This window comes from Hemicordylus capensis, chromosome 9, assembly GCF_027244095.1.
Source record: "Hemicordylus capensis ecotype Gifberg chromosome 9, rHemCap1.1.pri, whole genome shotgun sequence".
Classification (NCBI taxonomy): Eukaryota; Metazoa; Chordata; class Lepidosauria; order Squamata; family Cordylidae; genus Hemicordylus; species Hemicordylus capensis.
Genome location: NC_069665.1, coordinates 32459050 through 32481903, shown reverse-complemented (window position 1 = coordinate 32481903; position 22854 = coordinate 32459050). Strand labels below are relative to the sequence as shown.

The 22854-nt window shown below is 57.2% G+C and overlaps 1 protein-coding gene across 3 annotated transcripts; it reads right to left on the bottom strand.

Annotated features, from left to right (window-relative positions):
• Positions 1 to 716: 716 nt before the first annotated feature.
• AP1G1 (adaptor related protein complex 1 subunit gamma 1) lies at positions 717 to 22539 on the bottom strand. 3 transcript variants are annotated; one of them, XM_053271267.1, is made up of 25 exons: positions 22401 to 22533; positions 21318 to 21407; positions 17688 to 17891; positions 13206 to 13330; positions 12560 to 12701; positions 12046 to 12142; positions 10570 to 10646; positions 9936 to 9944; positions 8458 to 8553; positions 8232 to 8312; positions 7798 to 7896; positions 7630 to 7685; positions 7207 to 7320; positions 5886 to 6026; positions 5493 to 5547; positions 4745 to 4867; positions 4523 to 4612; positions 4289 to 4416; positions 3837 to 3941; positions 3360 to 3501; positions 2977 to 3103; positions 2720 to 2809; positions 2468 to 2628; positions 2118 to 2216; positions 717 to 1851 (listed from the first exon to the last, which is right to left on the bottom strand). In XM_053271267.1, the coding sequence occupies exons 2-25, from the start codon at positions 21327 to 21329 to the stop codon at positions 1750 to 1752; spliced, it is 2475 nt and encodes an 824-aa protein (XP_053127242.1). In that variant the 5' UTR covers positions 21330 to 21407; positions 22401 to 22533; the 3' UTR covers positions 717 to 1749. The 3 variants fall into 3 exon arrangements, with proteins under 3 accessions (XP_053127242.1, XP_053127244.1, XP_053127243.1); XM_053271269.1 differs by lacking the exon at positions 21318 to 21407 and having other exon boundaries at positions 22401 to 22539; XM_053271268.1 differs by lacking the exon at positions 9936 to 9944.
• Between the last annotated feature and the right edge of the window lie 315 nt (positions 22540 to 22854).

The window sequence follows — 22854 nt, the reverse complement described above, 5'->3', positions numbered from 1 at the left end:
TGTGGGAGGTGAGCAAGTGCCAGCCCTGGAGAGTCACGGGGCCCTTCCCTTGCAGCACAGCACACAACTTTTCTGCTATTGTTGGGGGAAGGAGCACAAGGCCTTTCCTCCATACTAGGGGCTTTGACAGCAATGAATGTGCCAGAGAGACCTGAAAGGCCAAGCTGAAGACCAATCAGCCTGGAGAGAATCTCTGGGGGCACGAGGCGTCGACACTGACTTGAAGGCACTATCCATCCATCCATCCATCCGTGGCAACCCCAGCAGCTGCCACCAGAGCTGGTGTACCCATGCAGCTCCAGCAAGCAGGAAGAAAAGGGCGGGCAGCATAACTCAGCCCCCCAGCCAAAGGTCCGGTGTCGAGTCTGCACTGCAGCTAGTGAGCAGTCAAGGCGACATTGGCCTGCCCTGCCCCCGCTGCAAATGGCTCAGGGTCTGGCTTCCTCCCACCCCCACCAGGTGTGCAGTGGCACCTTACTTTGGCCAAGGGTGCAGACACAGCCGCTGCCAAGTGGGAGAGGGGAGGCGGTGGCGGCAAGAGCTCTAGCTGTTTTCAGTGTTCGGGGGGGGGATGCTTGCCCCTCTGCCCCCCCCGCTCCTCCCTGGCCTCCACCCCTACAAACCGCTCTCCCAGGATGTTGCCAGATTGGGGGCTTTGGTGCTCTCAACAGAACGGTGTTCAGTTCAGTTGCAAAAGCAGCGACTCCAAGGAGAGGTCTCATTAAACCGGATGGTCTTTATTTCAGTGCCAATATTACAGATACAACACAAAGGTCCCAGGAGGAGAACGAATTCAAATGGAATCCAGGCCTCTGACAGACACAGGAAATGAAAAGGGCCAAGAGGGGGAAGCAGCTTTGCAGTGGAGGAGTCTGGAGACAAGTCCTTTTGCAGGCAAAGGGTGCCCCCCCGCTCTTCAAGCGCCTCACCGAGCAACCAACACTTCCTTTCTACCCACCTACCACAGCCGACTGCCAAGGAGAGGACCAGAAGAGTTCCAAAGTGTGCAGCCGGGGTCAGCTCCAGAGTCACTGGCCGGGGCAGTCTAGCATGACACTTCCATAGAGAGGCAATGGCCAGAGGGGCATGGGTGTGGCTTTGCTGCCCATCTCCAGTGCGGAATCCTCCAAGCAGAGCATCTGTCCAGAAGAGAAGATCCACTGCGTGCCCAAGCCCTCCCCAGACCCCAGCCAGTGACCTCCAAGTGTGCAGTCAAGCGCAGACAGGCCCCCTAACATCAGGGAACCCCACGGCGGGAAAGAAGAAGATCTCCAGCATCCTTGGAATAAGTTTCCAACATGAACTTGGGATGAAAGTGCCTGAAGATGGTAACCCGGCTAGGAAGGAATTCAACAAACCCCCACCGCACGCACGCACGCACACAACCCACCCCCCACCTGGGAGAAGACCGCAAAAGGCAGGAACAGCAGCTCCCTCCTTGCTGGGTGAGGGGGAGAGCAGATGCTGCCGTGTGCCCCCCCTTTCTAAAACAAGGGGAATGAATGTGGCCGACGTGGCTCAGCAGCCGTGGTGCTGGGGGGGGGGAGAAAGAGGGCCAGTGTCGTCATCATCGTCTTCGTCACAGTGAGCAAGGCAGTCCCTCCTGCTCTGTAGCAGCGGCAGCGGCAGCTCGGGGCGGCTCCCACCCGGGCTGTGGGGTGCAGTGGTGGGGCTTCCTGGAGCCGCAGCCCTCTGCCCTTCAGAGGTCCTTCAGCCAACCAGGTGGGGTGAGGAGGGCGGGGCCAGCACTCACTGCCAGGACTGAGGGGGGAAGTTGTTGACTTCTGCCAGGTCCTGCATGGCTGAGCCCTTGTGATGATACGTCAGCTTGATCCGCATACGGAGCTGTTGCTGCAGGGCAAGGAGAGCGGTGAGACCCTCTGGCCCGGGCTGCCTTGAAGGAAGCAGGCCCGGCAGACCCCCACCCACCTGCTCCCTCCGGGGGGCCTCCGAGCCCTCCTCACCAGCCAGGGCACACAATGCCCCCCTCCCACCCCGAATCCTCCTCAGGGCGCACCCTCCCCTCCAAGGGGCTGGCCGACGCCCCCCGCCTCGCCCCCACCCAAGTGGGGCTTCGTGCGTCCCTTCGGCCTCGCCAGCAGAAGCAGGGCACTCACCTTCTGTGGGTTCAGGACTTTGATGACCTGCGTGATGGTCCCCGTGTTGAAGGCTGGGATGCTGCTGCTGCTGGGGGAGAGGAGCTGCAGCTGGAATGTCTGGAGGGGACCAGAGGAAGAACCGAGAACATGGAGCCTCACTGCTCCTCCTGGAGGAAGGGCCCCCGAGGCCCAGCCGGAGGGGAGGGGAGGGACATCCAGGCCCCCCCCGACTCCTACCACAGCTGGACACCAGGTACTGTCTGGGGCTGGCAGGAGTGGGGCGGGGCGGGTGCTCAGGCCCGTCCGCAGCCGTGCCCAGCCAAGGGTCAGCAAGCGGGCGCTCCCACCCCAAAGACCCAGAGACTTGCCTTTGGTACTGCAGCCTGGAAAACAAAGTCTGTCATGTCCAGATCGGTGCTGTTGGAGGCCTGGATGGTGATCACGGTGACGCTGGGGTTGGTGCTGGAGCGCTCAAAGGCAAAGTCGATCTTCAGGCCATTCTTGCTGTAGGCTACGATGGGGGGGATGCCTGTGGAGAGGCGGCACTGCTGAGCGCCCGGCCACCGCCTGGTGCCCCCCCCACCTCGCCCTCCCCGTGCAGGGAGCGCCCACGTCCCTACCAGCAGTGAGGTCGTTGAAGATGGGCTGCGAAGAGAGCCCATCCAGCAGGAAGGGGGGCTGTGATATCTGGGGGGCAGGAGCTGGAGAACCTACAGGAACACCGTGTAGAAGGAAGGGCAGAGTGAGACCAGGGCCTCTAGAGGTGCGGCAGGCCCCCCGTCACTCCTCTCGCTCCAGCCCAGAAGAGGAGGGGCTCCTCCTGCAGGCCCCCCCCGCCCAATATGCTCGGGAATGCACAGCCAGCCTGCTGCCTCACCGGTTGGGTTGAGATCCCCCAGGAGGTCAAGCAGCTCCCCGCCAGCAGAAGCCGGCTTATTTGGAGGGGCCGTGGAGATCACCGGAGTGATGTCGTTGCTTCCCAGGAGGTCCAGCAGGTCGTTTGCCTGATGAGAAACAGACCCCGTCCAGTCAGTCACCACCATACCTGTCCCAGGCAGCCGGATGGGGAAGAGCCAGGCCAGAGTCTGTGGTCCAGAAGCAGGGGAAGGGGAGCTTCTGAAGACCCCGGAAGCTGCCTCCAGGCCCCACCGAGGTAGCTCTGCGCTCCTGCCTTGTGCAGGCCCCACTCCCAGGAGGAGGCGGCCCCTCAGAGCGCAGAGGCCAGAAGCTGCCCACCGCTGCAGCAGCAGCATCCACTACCTGACTGGTGGGCTGCAGGCCTGCTGGGGGAGGCTTGGTCTCCAGGACTGCTGGCTCTGCCTCCCCGTTGGGCTGAGGGACATCTGTGGGGCCATTGGTCGTCAGCTTCTCCATCACCGGCATCCTCTCCAGCAGGGCCGACCTGCAAGGGGGCCAGGCCGTTACCTCCCAAGCAGCTCACTGGCTGGGGACACCAGAGATCCCTACTCATCTGGGCCTCTCTGGCACTGGTGGGGGCAGGGGGAGAAACACGAACTCGCCCCACTCTCGCTGGTTCAGTTCAGCAGGAACCCGCCAGCTCAAGGACTGCAAGCAGATCAAGCCACATGTGGCCTTCTGTGGCGCGGCGAAGCAAAGGCCCAAAGGCTCTGCCCTTGGCTCCTTGCAGCAGGCACAGCTCCCCCTCCCGTGGGGCAATCCCCAGCTGCCAGTCCGGGGGTCCCCCGCCCACGGAGGAGCAATGGGCCAGGCACTTGCCTCATGTGGTCGTACTTCTTGAACAAGGCGTTGTACTCCACTGCCCTCTGCTGGAGCTCCACATCAATGCTGCTGCCGTAGATGGACACCACCTTCTTAATGCGGCTGGAGAGGGTGGGAGGAAGAAGTGATGGCCAGCAGCTGAGGGAGGGAGGGAGGGAGGGCGGCCCCAGGGGCCAGTGCTGTGTCTGGATCCCCCCCTCCCTCCCTCCCCCCCCCGTCGCCTTGGTGTCTTGGAGAACTCAACATGCTGCCTTGCGCCAGCAACCCTGCCTGACCTCTTGCACAAGCTTAGCTGGGAGCAAGGAGGAGATGTGGGGCTGGGTTAGGGGGCCACGCTCCACAGTGCACGCCCCTCGCGCTGCTCTCCAGGGGTGCACAGAAGACCAGGCTGTGGAAGCAGCCCCTTCCCAGACAAGTCCAGGCTGGGGCGCCACCCAACAGCAACTCACTTGACTGTGCAAGTGAACCGCGTAGACAGCTTCATGATGGCGGTGAGGGCGTAGCCTCGTGTGACAGACGCCGTCATGTTGGAGATGAGGACGCTTTCCAGAACGTCGAGGACTTCATCCTCCGTGACCTGAGCAAGTCAAGAGGCAGAGCCGTCAGAGGGGCGAAGCCGGCCAGGAGCCGGGCCCCAGGGGGCCAGCAGAGCCTCCTGGGCTCCTCCCTTCCCGCAGAGGTACCTGGATGGGCTCTTCTTCCTCGCACTGGCCAGACACCAAGAGGTCGCCATATTCTCCTATGCACCAGGCGGCCACCTGCACCAGCGGTTGCTGGCAGAGGAAGAAGACGGCAACAAGTCTCAGCCCCGCTCAGCAACAGAAGGCCCGGGACGGCTGCCAAAGCAGCCCGCAGAGGACCGCCTGGGACCAGCTGCTGGGTGGCCCGCCAGCCCACGCACCCACCTGGGAATAGTCGCCCAAGATGGCCTTGTAGAGTCTCTGCACAGTGTAGGCATGCATTTCCACGCTGTTGGTGATCAGCTGGATGAGGTTGGGCACAGCGTCATCACGCACGTAACTCCCGGCCTGGGGGTGGGGAGAGGAGAGGCTTACCAAGCCGCCCAGGAAGAGCCGGCTGGAGCCAGAACCAGGACAGCTGACCCAAGGCCAGCACACCCACCCCACTAGCAAGCCAGACCAAACACGCGGATCTGGCCAATGCTTCCTGAGGGGCCAGTCCTGACCCCCCCCCTCGGGACCCTCAGAGTAGCTGCTGCAAAGCGCACCCCCCCCCCCCCGGGGCAGCTGATCATTTGGTGGAAAGAAGGTAGACCGAAAGGGGCTGATCCCAACTGGGAATGGCCGATCTCTGCAGTAGGCTGGCCCAAGCAGTGAAGGGCTAGAAGGCAGCCCTGACTTCATGCACCAAGGAACTGGAGCCAGGGGAGCTCTGCCGCTGCTCCCCTCCCATCTACCGCACCAGCTGCTGCTCTCAAGCCACCTTCAAGGGGTGCCCCATGCAAAGTGAATGGCAGTAGCCAATTCTCAAGGTGACAAATGCAAGGAAAGCTCACACTAAAGAGGAGCCCCTGGGGGAAGGCCCCTGCCTCCAGAATGCCCCATGGACAGAGCTGCCCCACAGAAGCCTCAGCCTTGGGGTATGTGTGTGTGTGTGTGGTGGGGGGAAGCAATGCTGGGGGGCAGCACTTACTGTGGTCAGGACTCTCATGATTGTGTCTATGTGCCAGCGCTTAGAAGGAGCGTACCTGGAGGAAAGCAGGAAAGAGAGAGAGAGACCAGTGAGGGCATCCCAGGGCCTGGAGAAGGGCCCAACGGCTGCCCTCACCCCCCGCCCAGGTGACCTTCCTTTTGCTTCCACATCTCCCTCATGACATTTTGGGGAGCTATCCCCACTCAAACCCATGGCTGAAAGCAGAAGCTGTTGAAAGAAACCCCTCGGCGACCACCTTGTGCACAGGAGAGGCTCCGCCCTACTTGGCCAGCTTGCAGCCCTTCTGAACCTTCGAAGCAGCAGGTGGAGGTAAGCAGAAGCCTCCAGCGACTCCCCCGTCATGACACCAACAGAAACCGAAAGACATCTTACTTCTCTGCTGCCAGAAATATCCCTGATGCACAGTCTGCCTTGAACTCTGGCTCACAGGAGTCCAGAAAATACAGCAGTTCCTTCATCATTCCCCGGATGTTGTTCCCATTCACGAGAGCAAAGCTCAGCTCCATCGCTCGCCTGCAAAGGGAGAGAGGAAGGGCCCCCTAAGCCACGGCTCTCCGATGGGCCCTGGCACCACCACCCGATCTCCCCACGTTTCCAGCCCCACTACTGACGTGGAGGAGAGCCAGGCCTTCCAGAGGAGCACACGGCTCCCCGCCCCAAGCGAGGCCCCCACGGGCCACAGACACGCTTTGCTCAAATGCCACCACTGCACCAGGCGGATGGATCCGTCTCAGGCTTCATCTACACTAGCACTAGCCCCAGCACGGGTTCAGCTGGGACAGCCCATGTTCTACTTCTTTTCACACTCCAGAGTCCCAGCGCGCACGCGCACACACACGCGCACACCTGTGGGGTTCCTGGCACCAAACTCCAAGAACCTCAGAACGGGCTCCTAGCCCTCGGGGCTGTGAAGCTACACTGGAAAAAGCCACAAGCAAAATGGGGCGTCTCCTCCCTCCCCTTTCCTCCAATGGCTTCCGCCTACCCACCCCACAACTCCTCTCTCAGTCATGCTCTCTCGCTCTGCCTGCCACAACTCTTGCACCTAACATCTTCCAAATTCTACAGGAAGAACACATTTCGCAGCAAGCTCCAAATAACCCCGCAACAGCTCTCCGCAGCGGAGCCATCAGCAAATGTCCCCCACTTGCTCCGAGCACAAAGCCATCTTTTGTGCTTAAGGCCCCCTCTCCCGGCTCCCCCCCACTGTCCTGGCTCACAACTCCAAGCCCAACACCTTTGCAGTGGAACTGGAGGCAGCCAGAGAGATCCTCAGCCGCGAGGAGCGGAGGAAAGGCCACACGAGCCAAGCAGGGCCCAGGAGGCACAACCGGCAGGGAAGGCGCCCTTTGCCAGGGTGTGGAAGGAGGGCAAGGCCACCGAGGGGCCAACACCCGGCTGCAGGAGAGCCTCTCGAGCCCCACCTGACCCAACCCCTTTGGGCTGCCACCCTGAGCGTCCCAGAACGGCCACGATAGACATTTTTAATCCATAAAACGTTGTGATGACTGGACTCTGACGACCTGCTGAGAGCCACTCGCCAGGGAACGCAGTGCTGCTGCTTGTTTCTGGCTCAGAGGGCAAGGCAGGCTAGGGACACGGGGGTGGTGGGGAGTGAGAATCCTGAACGGCTGGACCAGCCTCCCGCTCCCCGGTGGGCGAAGCAGGCCCGGTCGCAGCCCGCCTCCCTCACCGCTTGATGGACACGTCCAGGTCCTTCAGGCAGTCCACGATGGTGCTTCTGTGCCGCTGCACGGCATTGTGGTCGGTCTGCACGGTCTTCAGCAAGGACGTCAGCGCCACGTACCTGAGGGAAGGAAGAGGCTGCTTTGGCTGTGGCACTGCTCTGCGTGGCAGCAAGAAAGCCAGCTGTGCAACTTGCAAGAGCAGCTCACGCAGCACTCCAGGAGGCTGAAGCCTCGGCACTTAAAGCCGGTCATCGGGGAACAGAAGGCGTAGCAGCTCTGGCCCAGGGAGCGCTCACGACTGCACAATGCACAGCCCAGATGCCCGCGTGGCGTGCCTGGCCAACTGATGACCCCGGCCAGGGTGCTCCTTTCAGCAGCGAGGGGCACTGGGCCCGTGCGGCCACAGACACGTCCTCTGTTTGACTCACCGAATATTCTTGTCATTATTGAGCAAGAACCGGCCGAGGATGTTGATTGCCAAGACCTGTGGAGGGAGACACAGAGAGGGCCCGGATTCAGTCCCGCCTGCCATTCGCGCTCTCCAGCCCACGTGGCTCCTAGGATCCCACAAGCCCAGGGGGAGCAGGGCGACGTACACGCAGGCCGCTCTCAGACTTGATGTCCATGATCGTTAAGACTGTTTCGTAGAGGATGGCATTCCCCACATTTTTACTCGTCTCCGTGTTCGTGGCCACCTGGAAGACAGAGGAAGCCGGTCAGCCTCCCCGCGCCTTCCGTTAGGGATTTGGGCAACGGGCTCTCACAGTCCACCCAGCTGAAGACTCCGGCTCCTCGGGGTTTCAGACTTGCCCAGCCCCAGGCGGGGGCACAGCCAGGGACTGAGCCTGCCCAGAGCCAGCAGCAGCACTTTCTGGCCAAGGGCTGCCAAGCTGGGCCTGTGTGCCGGCGCCTGGGGAGCGTCTGTTCCAAAGGCGGGGGAGGCCCCCTCTGAATAAATGAACCCAGACTGGGCCTTCCGCACTCGTGTGGGTTTGGCAGGTCAGCATCCCCGCCCTGAGCGACACCTGACCTGGGCAAGGATGTCATTCATGGCTTCACTTGAGTCGTCGTCATTTCGGCCTAGAATTCTCAGCAATCGTAGGATTCGCACCTGAAGGGACCAAGTTCATTTTCTAAGCAACCACAACTGCCTCTGGCTGTGAAGGCTTTTGCCCCAGGGCGGGCAGAATGCCAGGCAGGCCTCCATCCCCGTCTCTCCCCCTGCTTGTCCATGCAGGTGGCCATGAAATCCTCACCTGCAGAAAGGGGTCGCTGATCCCGGAGACGTCATGCTCAGGGGAATAGCCAGACATGATGAGGTTCTTTAGGATACGGACGAGCTGGGGTACAAGCTGCAAACCAACGACAGAGAGCCCTCACCCGAGGCCTAGCTCTGGCCACTGGTGCTCCTTCACGGCTGAGCAGGGCGCCCAGAGAGGAGCGTCTTATCGCCCACCGCCAGCTTCTTGCCCTGCACACTCACCGCCCTACCAGCCCAGGGAGATCTCCCACGTGGGGCTACCTGCAATGTCCCGTGCCCCATCCCATCCATACAAGTCAGCGGGCCGTACCGGGCCGTGGTGCCGAGTGTCCTTCCAGACCTGTCCAACGCCCGAATGGCTCCACCTGCCTCCTGGGCTGGTGCTGCCCCTCTGGGGTTGGCCAGGCCACACTGGGAACCCAGTCACCACGTGCCCCTGCCGATCCGCCCCATCCTCCAGCGGAGCAGCTGGGGGGCTCTGCAGTCCAGCGGGACCCTCCTGCCTCTGATGCTCCCTGCACACGGCCTTTGATCACGTTAGGAGTAGCAACTCCGCAAACCAAGAGGGCCAGAGAGGGGTTGGGGGCCCCCTTCTTTAGCAGGCACTGAGGAAACATCTGGGGCCCAGTTCCCAGACAAGCCTGGATCTCCTCCAGGACTCCAGCGAGGTGCTCTCAGCCCCCCATCTGTACCGCCTGCTGAGCCAAGCGCCAGCCAAGGGCCGCTGCAAAGCATTTCGCAGGGCTGTTGTTCAGATGGAAGAGGTGAAACAGAGTCAACGCGGATGCATGTCCGGAAGTGTGGCCATTGGACGGGCCACTTCAGCTCAGGCCCCTGGGCTGCTGTAGAGGCTGGCAGGACTGGGGGCAGCTGGAAGAACAGCCATGAGCGAAGACGAGCCGGCTCCCAGCACCCCTCGCAGGGTGGAGGAGAGCTTTCATTCCATAGACACCCGGCAGCCGGCCGGGTGTGCCTATCCAGGCAGCCTTCCAGGGGTCCAAAGGTCCCTCCGGGAGTCCCACTGGCCACATGCCAAAGGGAACCAGAGGTCCTCCCGGCCCGCCAGGGGTTTTCTCAGAGCCCTGCATGGGCACCCTGTCACCTCACGGTGGCTATGAGAAGTCCGTACGAGGGATGGCAGGACAAAGGGCAGCGGGGTAGCAGCAGCCCTCCTGGTTGGCTGCTCAGCCCTGGCCGGCCACCCCTCCCCTTCACCCCCCCTTCCTCTTCCTTCCCTACTTATTCCACCCCACACGGAAGAGCTGCATCAAGGCAACAGAAAGCTTCCCCCATGGCCAGAGGAGGCACCAACAGCCCCCAGAGGGGGAATCCAAGCAGACCCCCAACAGACACTGGCCTGAATCAGGACAGCAACAAAGGCAGCCACAAGGATGTGAAGCAAGCGGCAGTGAGAGTGCGGGAAGCGGTGGGCTGGCATGCCCTGCGGAGGAGAAACGAGCCAGCAGCGCTTACCTTTTCATTCTAACCCACCACAGCAGGAGTCCAACACAGACAGAAGGGACAAAAGAGACGAAGCAGGCGTTAGGGAGAGAAGCGACGGCTGACAGCACCCACCACCGCCGCCACGAAGACACTGCAGGGCAGGAAAGGCCCCCCGCAAGGCCCCCATGGCCCCAGCTCTCCCCAGGGCCAGGCAGTGGCTCGGGTTCCTCCCTGGCCTGGGTCACAGCTCTCCACCTGTCCCTGCTGCATCTGGCAAGTCCTCTCTGCTGACAGCCCCACTGCTGGCCACGCGGGGACGGGGGGGAAGTCAAGCCAACCCCCAAGGCTTAGCAGCTGGGAAGGGGGTGGGGGCTCCTGCTGTGGTCCGGATCTCCTGGATCCAAGGCACCCCCGCTGCCGGGAGCTGCTGCTGCTGCTGCTCTGCCCTTTGTCTGGAGGGGGAGCGAGCAGAAGAGGCTCGGCAAGAGTTCCTAGCAAGCACCGGCAAGAGCGCACCCCACTGCCCCCCAGCCCAGCGGAGCCAAGTCCACCTGAACGGCGGCCCTGCAGCCCGCCCACCCACCCAGCCAGGGCCTGGCGCTGGCAGCCACTCGGGACAGAAGTCAAGCTGGCCGGGAGGCAAGGCCACTGGGCAGGGACTTACCTTCCTAAAGTGGGCCAGCATGTCTGGGCTTCTCTCGCACATTTCCGTGAGGAGGACTACAGAGGTGTGAAGAACTCCTGGGGGGCCAAGAAGAGGAGGAGGAGGAGGAGGAGGAGGAGGAGGAGGAGGAGCGCATTTCACAGGCAGCCCAAAGCCACAGCAAGAGGCAGACATGCCAGAGGGCCAGAGCTCCTGCTTGGCACTCGGAAGGCCTCAGGGTCAAACCCCGGTGGCAGCATCTCCGGGGGGTGGGTGGGCTGGGAAAGGCCCTTCGCTGTCTGGAACCCTGGAGAGCCACTGCCAGTTGGGGCAACCAAGAGCCAGGTGGACCAGTGGCCGGACTCCCTAGAAGGCGGCCCTGGGGTGGGGTCTCCTGGTCTGCCTCCTGCCCTCGGATCCCCAGGGCTACTGGGGCAAGGCCCACGGCTCACTGCCAAGTCTGTCCTCTGGATGACCAAGAGGTTCCTGGGCTGGTTCAAGCAGGAAGACTTCAGTCGTCGGCCAGAGCAGCCCCACCACAGGCGGCTGCCCCCACGGCCCACCAGCTCTGAGCAGACCTCCTCAGCTTGCAGGGACTAAAGCCAAGCTTGGAGGCTACCTGAGTGTGTCTCTGAACCCCAGTGGCAGGAGAGGGGGCAGCTTCCTGGGCAAGAGGAGGCTGGACGAGATGGGCCTCCTTCGGCCTGATCCAAAGCATGAGTGAGATCCACACTGCATGGATCAGGCAGGTCCAGCCCTCTCCCTCCAGGGCCTACATGTGCCAAGAGGGATCCATCTTGCCAAGGTGCTACTCCTCCCTTTGCCTGGGGATCTGGCTCCCTCCACTCGGCCAGCAGCCTGGAATGCCCATGCTGCAGTCCAGCAAACTAGGCCTCCGAGGACAGGGCATGCAGTCCCTTGAGGTCTTTCTATGCCATTCTAGACAGCGTAGAGTGTCTGTTATTCTAGAATTATTTTTCTTTTGCTGTGTAAACTACTTTGTAAACAATTCTTCCGCCAGGACCTCTTTATTATGCAAAAGATAAAACATCTAGTTGTTTTGCAGTTTAAAACAAAACCAGTTTCAATGACAATACACCATCCTCAGTTGCATACACAAACCAAATATCTCAGCAATTCTTAAATTCCTTTCTGGGAGGTAAACAGTAGGTGGGGGAAAGAACAGAGAGGAGTTTGCTTAAGCAACTGAGGATGGTGTATTGACATTGAAACCAGTTTCGTTTCAACTGGTAACATCTGGTGGCTATTTTATCTATTGCATAATAAAGAGGTCTTGGGGGAAGAACTGCTTCGAGTTAATATACACATATATTGCATCTCCAACTTATTGCTTTTCCCACTGAAAAGGGGTCGACAAACAGTAGTGGTGGGAGTAATGGTCACCACTAACAAAGGCCACCCCCACTGCTCGTCTGTCACGTCCTCCCATTTCCCGCCCAACCCTGACAAAGGGCCATTCCCTTTCCAAGGCATTACCGTGATTCTTCTCATTCAGCAGGTTTTTTGTGGCTGGTAGGAACATCTCCATGAGCTCAGGCACCTTCCTGATGACGTGAACCGCACAGAGGGCTGCCTGTGGAAGGAGATGTGGACAGATGCGCTTGTAACATCCCTACCACATGGTGGGAACAGCTCTCCCCTGCCCCCCAGCAAGGGGGCCTATGTAGAAGCAGCAGCAGCAGTGGAATTGGATCTAGTCCTGGGGGAGGAGGGGCCCATATGGGCACAAGGGCTCAGGCGAGGCAGGAGCTGAGGCATGAGGAAGAAGCCCCCCCCCCACCCACCCCCCGGCCAGCAGGAGCCAGGCGAGAGGACCTGGCAAGGATCTGGGGGTTACCGACACAGCCTCTTTCCACAGACTTCCGAGTGGAAGTGGGCAAAGCCTGTATGGCTGAGGGAAGGGAAACCCTGCTGGGCCACTGGCCTCTGAGGGGCTCCAGCCAGTCCCCGAGGACGGAGTGCCCCCACCTGCTTCCCAACAAATGGGTACCTTTTTCCTCAGGTAGGAGTTGGAGGTTTTCAGGAGCTTCTCTACCTCCCCAGCTAAGTCGCGGCACATCTCCGAGGAGCCCATGCAGCCCAGAGTGCAGAGGGCCAGGCCCTGCACATACTGGGTGCTGTGGTTCAGATCACTGCAGAGAAGGAAAAGAGCAGCCACACAGATGGAGGCGGGAGGGCAGGGAGGTCCGGCTGCTCCCCAAGCAGCAAAGGGCAGGCCACCCCAGGAGGCCTCTTGGGACTGGACTGCCCTCCAGGGCACCCGCTGCCAAGCCAGGCACGTCTCCCTGCCCCTCCAGCAAAGCGGGAACCCTCAGGAGTGCTGGGAAGCAGCTGCCCAGAGACCCCACAGGCCAGGCCTCCATGGCCCTGCAGCCAGATGGGCAGCCAGCGCCGAGAAGCACGCTCCGCAGCAGGGGGTCTCTGCAACTGGGCTGCCCCAAGAGGAAGCAGCCTGTGACCTGCAAGCCAAGCAGGCCCCCAGCTGCGGCCTCAATGGGGCTCAACGGCTGCCCTTGGGGAGCCAGAGGCGCGTGCGCGCGCACACACACACACACACACACGCCAGCAGGGCCTGGCTTTCCCCGGCGAGCGCACTCCCTTCCTGCCCGGGAGCAGGAGGCGGCCGCCTCACTTACTTCTTGATGCAGTTCGTCATGAGCAGGTGGACATCTTGCCTCTCGTCCAGCAGCAGCATGGCGCCCAGGTACCCGATGCGTTTGTCTGTGAACTTCTGAGAGGCAATCAGTTTGAGGCACTCCAGCTGCAAGAGGGAGGGGGCCGCCAAGTCAGCGGCGGGCCCGGCAGCTTCCCCTCCCTCGAGGGGTCCGTGGCAAGAGACACTCCCCGCCCTCTCGCGCACCACCAGCAAAGAGAGGGAGGAAAGGGAGGCTGGGGGGGGCAGAGGCAGGCACCTCCGCAGCCTGGACAAGAGGAGCCGAGAGCCCAGCCCAGAGGGCAGCCGGGACGTCTCTACGCAGGGCCAGAGGCACGGCCTCAAACCTGCCACGGAGGACCAGGGCTCAGCGCAGCTGGTGGCCTTGAGGCCTCTGGGGCACGGCAAGGAGGAAGAGGCAGCTGAAATCAGGGCTTGGCGCTGCTGGGGATCGTGCGGGCGAGACACTTACCCCTGACTAAGACTGGCAGCCGGGAGACGGCGGTGGGGAGGCACCATTCCCCACAGGGGCTGGGGCTGAGGGGAGCATGCAGCCCTCCAGCCCACCTGCAATCTCTGCAGCACAGTCAGAAGCTCCCCTCACGTGCCCCATGGGGTCTGCACAGGCCCTCTTAGTCCTCACAGGTGCAGAAACGCCACGGCGAGGCCGATGTCCCAAGGAAGGAGAGAGCTCTCCCTCCAGTCAGCTTCCCAAGTGCAAGCCTCAAGCGCAGACTCAAGGGGCGGCGGCGGCGGCGGCTGCTGCTGCTGCTGGAGGCCGACAGTTTGCAAGGAGGGCTAGGGCTGGGGTCTCACAAGGGCTCAGGAAGGGACGCCAATGGCCTGCAGTCCCCCAGCTCCTGGACACTCTGGGGCAGCACACAAACTCCTCGCCACAGCATGCCAAGCGGAAGAGGCAGAGAAGCAGCAGGCCTGGCGGTGACTGGGGGGCCACTACCTGTCCCCAGGGGCCCCTTCAACAGTGGGCTCAATGCCCGCCTGCGATTTGCAGCTTGGCTCAGTAACCTGAGCTGGGCAAAGTGCTCTCTTGATCCAGTGGGGAGGGGAGGAGAAACCGCGACACCTGAACCCAGCATATCAGGTTCACCTGGAGGGAAAGCAACCAGCCAGGGAAGGGGAAACACAGCCCAGCACAACACTTCAGGAGTGCGGTGTGGTCAGGAACAGGGCCAGAGGCATGCCTACACCTTCAGCAACAGCAAGCCCCACAACCAGAGCTGTCCATGCTTTCCTTGCTAGACACTCTCTCTTTCCCACTCTGGCTCTGAGCCCCTGTGGAAGGAGCACAAGGATGTGCGCAAATAAGGCGCTCTCTCTCTCGCACGTGCACCCCCCCCATACTAGGAAATAATCAATGCGCCATGCAAAGCGCTGGGCATGCAATTGTTTTTACCTCCCCCCCTCCACTGTTCCTCTAGCTACACTCCTTTACATCCCCACCCACCCACGAGGGATATGCACAGAACCAAGCGGGGTGGGGTGGGGGGGTTCGATGGTGTGTGGTGTGTGTGCTGCTTTAAGAGCGGGAGAGGGTGCACTTATCCCTCCCTCCACCGGCACTCCTTCACCGCCCCCCGAAGTTCATCGGGGCAGCAGCATACCTCCCGGCCTCCCCATTGAGAGTCATATAAGTTCATCCAGAGTTTCATTTCTGGATGTCTATGTACATATTGGATTTGACCATCGTATTTCTGTATCATTGTATACGAAGGAGACTGACCGTAATACATAATTACACTATAGATCATTTCATCCATCTTATTTAAAAGATAGTTTACCTTATGGGCAGTTCAGATTAAAAAGAAACAACACCCTGGACTCTGATTATAAGAAATCTGCTAGGACGCTTGAGGTACCATTGCTGAATAGGGATGATCCTTGGCATATTATTAAGAGAGCGAGACAATGTGCAGATAGCATTCAGAGGAGATGTTTATTTCAGACCAAAGATAAGTCCATACCACACAGGATTACATGGGGACTGAATTATTCTTTACTAAGTAATAAAATTTAAAAAGTGGTTCTCAAATGCTGGTCATTGGTTAATACCATTCCAGGTTGTGAGGAACCACCGCTGATTGGCTTCAGGAAAAATAAAAGTTTTTTTAACTATTTGATACACTCTGATATGCCACAGGAGAGGTTAGTTATGTCAAGGGTTAAGGGCCATTTCAAATGTGGGACGTGTGCTGCATGCAAGCTTTCATTGCCCACTAAAGTCTTTCAACATCCTACTGGCAATTATGTTAAGCCTTTGGAAGAATTCTCCAATTGTAATTCTGCTTATGCCATATATGTTATTATGTGCCCATGTTTAAAGTTATATGTTGGCTGCACCATACGTCTGGTTAAAAAACGTATTTTAGAACATTACTACAGAATAAAAAATGGAGTATTAGAGGCACCACTCACAGAACATTTTTTGCTAACTGGTCATCAGCCTGATGACTTTAAATTTGTGGTGATTTCCACCTTTAGAAAATAAAAATTTAGATACTGTAACGTTGATGCAGTAAGATGGTTAAACAGACAAGAATCGTTTTATATACACAGATTAAATTCCCTGTCACCTTATGGTTTAAACATGAATTTAGACTTCCTGTTTTTTGTAATTGTGGTGCCCTAATTAAGCGTGAAGAGTGCCAGATAGTGGCTGATTAGGAGTTTCAGCAGCTGAGAATGATTGAGAGTGTTATAAAGCTGTAGTAAGACAGCTTGGTCAGTTCATCCAAGCAGACTTGATAAGACTGGGAGTCAGCTTGGGCTGCAGTTTGTGAACCATTTGCACCTTTGGGGTAATTCTTTGAGTTAACATATGGATTTCAGTACATTGTATATGTTTTCTCTCATGTTTTGCAAATGTTTTCTTTTATGAATGGTTTGTGTTTTGTATTTAGAAGGACTCTGTCTAACTCCCTTGGAGAAATCTATGAATGTTGATACAACCTACACTCCCTTTGGAGGAGTTGAAGAAACATTTTTGAAGGATATTCTGAAGAACTCCATACACCAGGGAGGATGTAAAGTTTATCACGTTTGGGACATAATTTCACTTCTGAGGAAGCTCGTTGGGAAACAAGGACTTATCGCGAAACCTTGTCAAGTGATTCATGTATATTCAGTGTTTTACTACAATAAGTGACTTTAGTGATTCATGTATAATAAGTGACTTATATTAATGAAGTGATTTAAGAAGTTTCATTCATTTGTATATTTCTTGTATTGGGTGGTACTTTCTTCTTTGTATTTTGAGTAGCACCACTCTCCCCTTATATATTTTTTCTTTCTTTTTTTTTAGAGGGGCAAGGTTGAGCAGGTCTGCTCTACACCAACGGGCAGGAGCTCTACAAAGTGTCAGGTGGGTCTTTTCTAGCTCTGTCTGGAAATCCTGTCAGGGATTGAACCTGGGGCCTTCTGCATGCAAAGTCAGTACTCTGCCACTGAGCCATGGATCTATCCCCAGGGGTTGCCTGGCTACCAGGGTGGATAGAGGTTGTGTGTGTGTGTGTGTGTGTGTGTGTGTGTGTGTGTGTTTAAAAATAATTTTAAAAAATCAAAATTTAAAAAATTTAAATCTGATTTAAATTAAATAACAAAATTTCTCACTGAAAAATTAACATGGCTAAAATAAAATCTGAACACAAGCATGCTACAGCACACTTGCAGTCTCTTCGAAATGATTTAATGGCTCTCTCACATATACTGAGTCGTCTGCCAATCAAACATGGGCATTTGTTTTCATTTCATCTCATAAAAATGGCTCTAGTCTGCCTGCCACTGCCCAGTCACTATCAGTCTTGCTTCTAGAAGTGTCTGGGCTTTTGGTTTCTGTTTCTAAAAGATTAAAGGGTTTACTGTGTTCGTAAAATTTGTTGTAAGCCATGATGAATTCGTTTCCAGAGAATGGCAGTGTAGAAATCTTTTAAATAAATAGATACAGCCACGTGCAAAGACCCAAGCAAGGTAGCAGGACTGTTGTCTGTGATGGGGCTACAGGAAAAACCAGGTATTAGGCACCATTTCCTTAGTGAAAATAACGTTATCTAAAAAGTTACATTAAGTATACCCTCCATCTTATTCATTTATTGTTTTTCTGTGTAAACCGCCCTGAGCCATTTTTGGAAGGGCGGTATAGAAATTGAAAATAATATTAATAATAATAGCTGTAAATGCTCTACTGAGTTGCAAATTAACATGTTTTAGTGATCAGAGTTGCATGATTGTTTAAGGAATCTGTGAAGTATCTGTGGGAGACTTGATTTAAGTCAGGTTTTTGCCTTGGTGATTTAAATCAGCCTATCCTGTTGGCTACTGAGGCTCACACGGACTGTCCGAGGGACTTTGGATTTCCAAGGAAAGGGCTTCTGATGGCCCCAGTTCAGCTACCAGCCCCCACCAATGTTCAGTCCCTGAGGTAGCCCCTAGAGAAGAGGAAGAAGCCTACCTGTCCAAAATGTGCAGGGTAGCCCAGCATATGCATATACAGCAGCTTGGCCACGTTCCGGCAGCGGTATGTGTTGTCCTCTTCTCGGAAGGATGACCGAATAGCAGCACATTCTTTCTGGATCATCTCCCGTTCTTCTGCCTGGGTCCGAGCTGTCCGGATGGTCCGGATCAGCTCCCGGAGTCTGATGGGGGCTGGCATCCTCTGAGAAAAGGGAGGGGAGGGAAAAGACTTAGCATCTGCAGCCAATCTTTGCTCACAATACTACGGCTGCTTTGTGTGAGGGACGAGTCAGCAAGCAAGCAAACAAAGTGAGCACTTGGCAGCTGATGGATCAGCCAAGTCCGGCTGGCAGGGTCTCCTAGCTGTCCTTGGCTATGCTACCGAGACTCCCTGTGGCTAATCCAGGGTTGTTACTCCCAGCCAGCAGTCTCAGCCCACAGAAAGGGATCCCAGGATTTTCCAGCATGTAAAGGTCTGCTCCACCTGCTGAACCATATAAGCTGGGGTGGTGTGGGGAGAGGCCTGGTTCCCTCCCACAATGAATCCAGTTAAGGTCACAACAGGATGCTCTAGCTGCTGCCCTACAGAACCACGGCACGCAAGGCAGCTGGGCAGAAGCTAGTAGCTATTGGTCTGCACTTCCTACGTGCAAGACATGGTTCACTACTAACCCAAGGAGCTCTTTTTGCACCCTGCCTGAATGGGAACTTCTGCTCAACCCTGCAGAACTAGCATGGGTATTACTTCTTAAAGACCCCTGATGGTTTATGGGGGAGAGCTCCTAATTTTGCTTCAGCCTTGAATCAACTCCAGGTTAGAGAGACCCTGTAAGTTGCATCCACAGAGGCGTGGATAAACCCACACAGGAAGCTGTCATATACAGTGTCAGACCCTTGGTCCATCTTGCTCAGTATTGTCTTCACAGACTGGCAGCGGCTTCTCCAAGGTTGCAGGCAGGAGTCTCTCTCAGCCCTGTCTTAGAGATGCTGCCAGGGAGGGAACCCAGAACCTAGATGCTCTTCCCAGAGCGGCTCCATCCCCTAAGGGGAATCTCTTGCAGTGCTCACACTTCTAGTCTCCCATTCATATGTAACCAGGACAGACCCTGCTTAGCTAAGGGGACGGTCATGCTGGCTACCACAAGCCCAGCTCTCCTCTCCAAAGCTAAAGGCTTATTGAAAGGACCAAAGAAACTAAGGTGCTCTCAGGAGAGCAACCTGGATTCGGGATGAGTAGCCTGCTCATTCACTCTGGGTTTCTTTTACAGCTACAGGCAGGCCTGGCCCATTCCAAGGGCAGCTCCTGCCCTCATGGTTGGGCCACTTGTGGGTTCCCTGAACTGCATCTTTGCCAAACAGACATTTTATTCACAACAATTTTCACTTGTAAGCAGCAAGGGCTAGGTGACTCTACTGTTCCTACTACACAGCTGGTATTCCGATTCTTGTATTGCACTGGTTTCTGCATCTTGGAGCTGCACACAGGTAATTTCACACATCACCTTTTAAACCACGAACAACTTTGTTGCTGCTCTTAAGCTAGAATCCTTAAACAGTGACACATTTTGACTAATCAAATACTCAAGCCTGGGTCTGAACTGGGTACAGGAACAAGGAAGTGAAATTAAGGTTGCCAGGGTGACTGCTAGATATGGTGACAAGGTCACTCTTGGGCAGCTGATTCAGAAACATTTCCAATTCCATTCAACCAAGGTCTCCGCCCCAACTGCCCTGCCTGTTCAAGGTGGCTCCTCTGTGGGGCTGCTTGCTGCCCTTGTGCCAAAGATTAACGGAGTCCAAGGGGGAGAGAACCCGGATGGTGGGGCACCCCATCTCCACCCCTCCTGCCAGCAGGACCCAAGTGCAGACTGCTCTATACAAAAATCCAAGAATCAATGCTCAGCAGAGGCACAGCAAGCAGGAGGGAAGGCCGAAGGCAATTCTTGGCTGACATGAGGCTCTGGTCATGCCAAGCCAACGCGAGTCCAGGCAGACTTTGCAGGGCAGCCATGTGCTGCCCACTGGGAGCACCTGCTCCATCCCTAAGAGTGTCAGAGGGACCACAAGATTCACCTCCAGCTCAGACAGAAGGCCCTCTGGGCTAAGGAGACTGCCTCACGCATCAAGTTGGAACGGTGTCAACGGCCTGGCTTGTCATTTATTGGAGGCAGGGTTTGGCCAAGAAAAACTGGGGCGGGGGGGAGGGGGTTATCCCACTCTAGAAAAGACTGGCCAGCTCCAGGTTCAGACACAGCACTTTGCATTTTAAAGCTGCTTTATAGGTACATGCCACAGCACAGGGGGCTCAAGTGCTGGTTTAGTTACACATTTAAACTTGTGACAGTGTGAAACAGGAAGTTCAGAGATTAAACTTCTTGGAGTTGTGCAAATAAGAAACTAGCAGAAACCTAATCCATCAAGCTCAATCGCGGATACTTCATCGGCTGGCATGTGTTCCGTTCAGCTTGATGTTCTTCAAGGAGCTACAGGATGTCGTTAGACAGCAGCAAACAAGCAGCAGCCACTGTCCTGCCTATTTCCCATTGGCTATGAGATCCGTCTGTCTTCAGCAGAGCACTCTCCATTTCCCTGCCAATTTCCTAAGGGCCTCACACACCCACCCAACTTCCAGAACTGCCTAGCGTGAAAGCAGCATTCCGGAAGCACTTGCTTGAAACCGAGGCCTGATCTCACCTCTGCTGCCGTCTTGTGACTGAAATCTCAGTCTCAATCAAACCATTCCTCTTGCCTCACCATTCTTGATGGGAATCCCAAAGCAGCTAGCCACCATCTTATAAAATCATCAACCTGGGTGGTGATTCAGGGAAGATGAAGGCTATGAGGTGAGACAACTTTCATAGTGAAGGAGGGTTCTCAAGAGAAGACTGAAGGAAGGTGGCAACACAGCGGTGTTCTAGGAGAGAGCTCCAGTCACAGGGACAGCAAAGGAGAAGAAGAAGTGGGGCCAATGAAGAAAGCAGAGTACAGCGGGAGAAGCAGAGGCCGTACTAGGCAGGGATGTCCATCAAAAATTAAATGCCACTCGCAAGTTTCTCTGGAGGAGTCAGCAGGATTTCAGCAATCTTACCCAACTGTTTTCTTGTAGCAAACCAATGGTCACCCTCTTGCACAATCATTAACTTTCAGTACAGTTCCCTAGGCAACCACTAGTCACCTCTCATGCCAATCAAAAATAGCAGAAATGGCCTAGGCCTTGACAATTTTTCTTTGCATCTAGGAGCCAGCCCCCAAATCTAGGAGTCAGACAATGGACACTTGCCAAAGTTACTGGATTTAGTGATGGACACTGAGTGTATGTGAGAGGGAGTGAGAGAGAAAGAATGGGAAGGTGAAATGATAAAAGGGCTTTTATTTATAGCTTTTACAAGTAACATACTCAGAACAGAAACAGGGCTACCTGAGACAAACTTTTTTTTTAAACCCCACCTTTGTCTAGACACTATGGCTAAATTTCTAGGCACCATAACACTCTAGTACCTGGGATCTGATCTCTGAGTAAATGAGGAAGAGAGGTCTCCAGCCCTTCTTAGAAGTAACTCCTTCTATGGCCTCCCAGCTTGTTTGCTAAGTGGGGAGGAAGCTTGCTAACCCTTTCAGCCACACTGACCTGCCGCTTCATTCCTCAAGTGCTCCTCTTAGTCATGTACGGAGGGACCTGCTCTTTCTGCTTGGGACATAATCAGGAGTCCAGCTCAGGCTGCAGAAAGGTACAGGAGCAACATTAAGACCAGCTTCCCCACACACTCTGCAGCAGTCCTCCTCCAGGGAAGTCTCACTAAGTAGGAACACAGGAAGTTGCCCTATACTGAGTCAGGCCCTTGGTCCATCTAGCTCAGTATGGTCTACACAGACAGGCAGGGGCTTCTCCAAGGTTGCAGGCAGGAGTCTCGCTCAGCTTGATCTTGGAGCTGCTGCCAGGGAGGGAACTTGGAACCGGTAGATACTATCCCCAGAGTGGCTCCATCATCCCCTGTCATCAAGTCTCCCTTTCATGTGCAACCAGGGCAGACCCTGCTTAGCTAAAGGGGCAAGTCCTACTTGCTCCCACAAGACCAGCTCTCCTCCCATGCGCAGCCAGGCTACCTCCGAGAACATTCTCAAATCCCTGCTAGAGAGCCAGCCTTGTAGGGAGGAAGAACCTTTCCTCCGCCAGGCTCCCGAGACAGCCCCCTTCCCCCCAGCCCGGGTTGCTTTGGGACAACAGCAGCTCACCCGCCCTAATTCCACACACCTGCCCCGAGCAGGTGCTGCTGCTGCGGGGCTGGGCGGGGGGCTGGGCACCCGTCCAACTCCCGCCTCCCCGGCCTCGGGGGCTACGGAGCCTGGCGTCTCCGCAGACCTCTGCCAGCGCCCCAGACACCCCGCCAGGCCAGGGGCACGACGCGACCGACTGCAGCGCGCAGCCTGCTGCTCCGCAGCGCCCCAGCACAGGCCAGGCGAGGAGGGCCCGCAGCAGACACCAGGCAACCTCCCGCCCCGGTCTGCGTCTGGCGCCGGGCCCTCGCGGGGTGGGAGGGGGAGCTGGCCATCCGCGCCAACTCCGCTCGCGGGCCGGGCAGCACTCGCAGCCCACCCGCCCAGGCGAGAGCCCGGCTTCCTGGGCGGCTGGCAGTCCCGGGGGGCGGAGGCCGGCCGGCCGGCTTGCCTGCCTGGAGGGGCCGGCTCCTCCTCTCCGGGCGAGCTCACTCACCGGGCCGGGTCCTTGCGGCGAAGGCGGCGGCGGCGGCGGCAGGAGCCTGGCATCCAAAATGGCGGCTGCGCGGCCTCAGAACCGATGCTGCAGGCGGAGGTATCCGGGGACCGGGACTCGCTGCCTCCCCTCCTTCACGGCGCGGCGACGGGTCGCTCTGCGCTCGCCCGCCCTGGCGCTGCCGCTGCCTCCGTGGGCATCGCCCTGCGTCCTTCTTCGCCAGCAGACGTCGTGCCGCCGGGGGCTGCCGGGGCCGACCCCAGAACTAGTTTCTCTCGCGGAGGCATCTGCGATGTCAGACTGCGAAAGGAGACTGCGCCGTGGCAGGTAGTGATGACGTCACACGCCTGCATAGTCACCGCTGCGGCCGTGCGCTCCACGCTGGCTCGGCTGGATCCCGCGGGCGAGGACGAAGGTTCCGGGCTGGACACGCACTTGTTTGTCAGACCGGCAG

Excerpts from the sequence above, each read along its gene's own strand:
- AP1G1 (XM_053271267.1), bottom strand. Across the intron at positions 2,217-2,467 it reads TCCAGGCTGCAGTACCAAAG|ACATTCCAGCTGCAGCTCCT; the intron begins GCAAGTCTCTGG and ends GGTCCCCTCCAG. Across the intron at positions 1,852-2,117 it reads AAGTCCTGAACCCACAGAAG|CAACAGCTCCGTATGCGGAT; the intron begins GTGAGTGCCCTG and ends CTTGCCCTGCAG.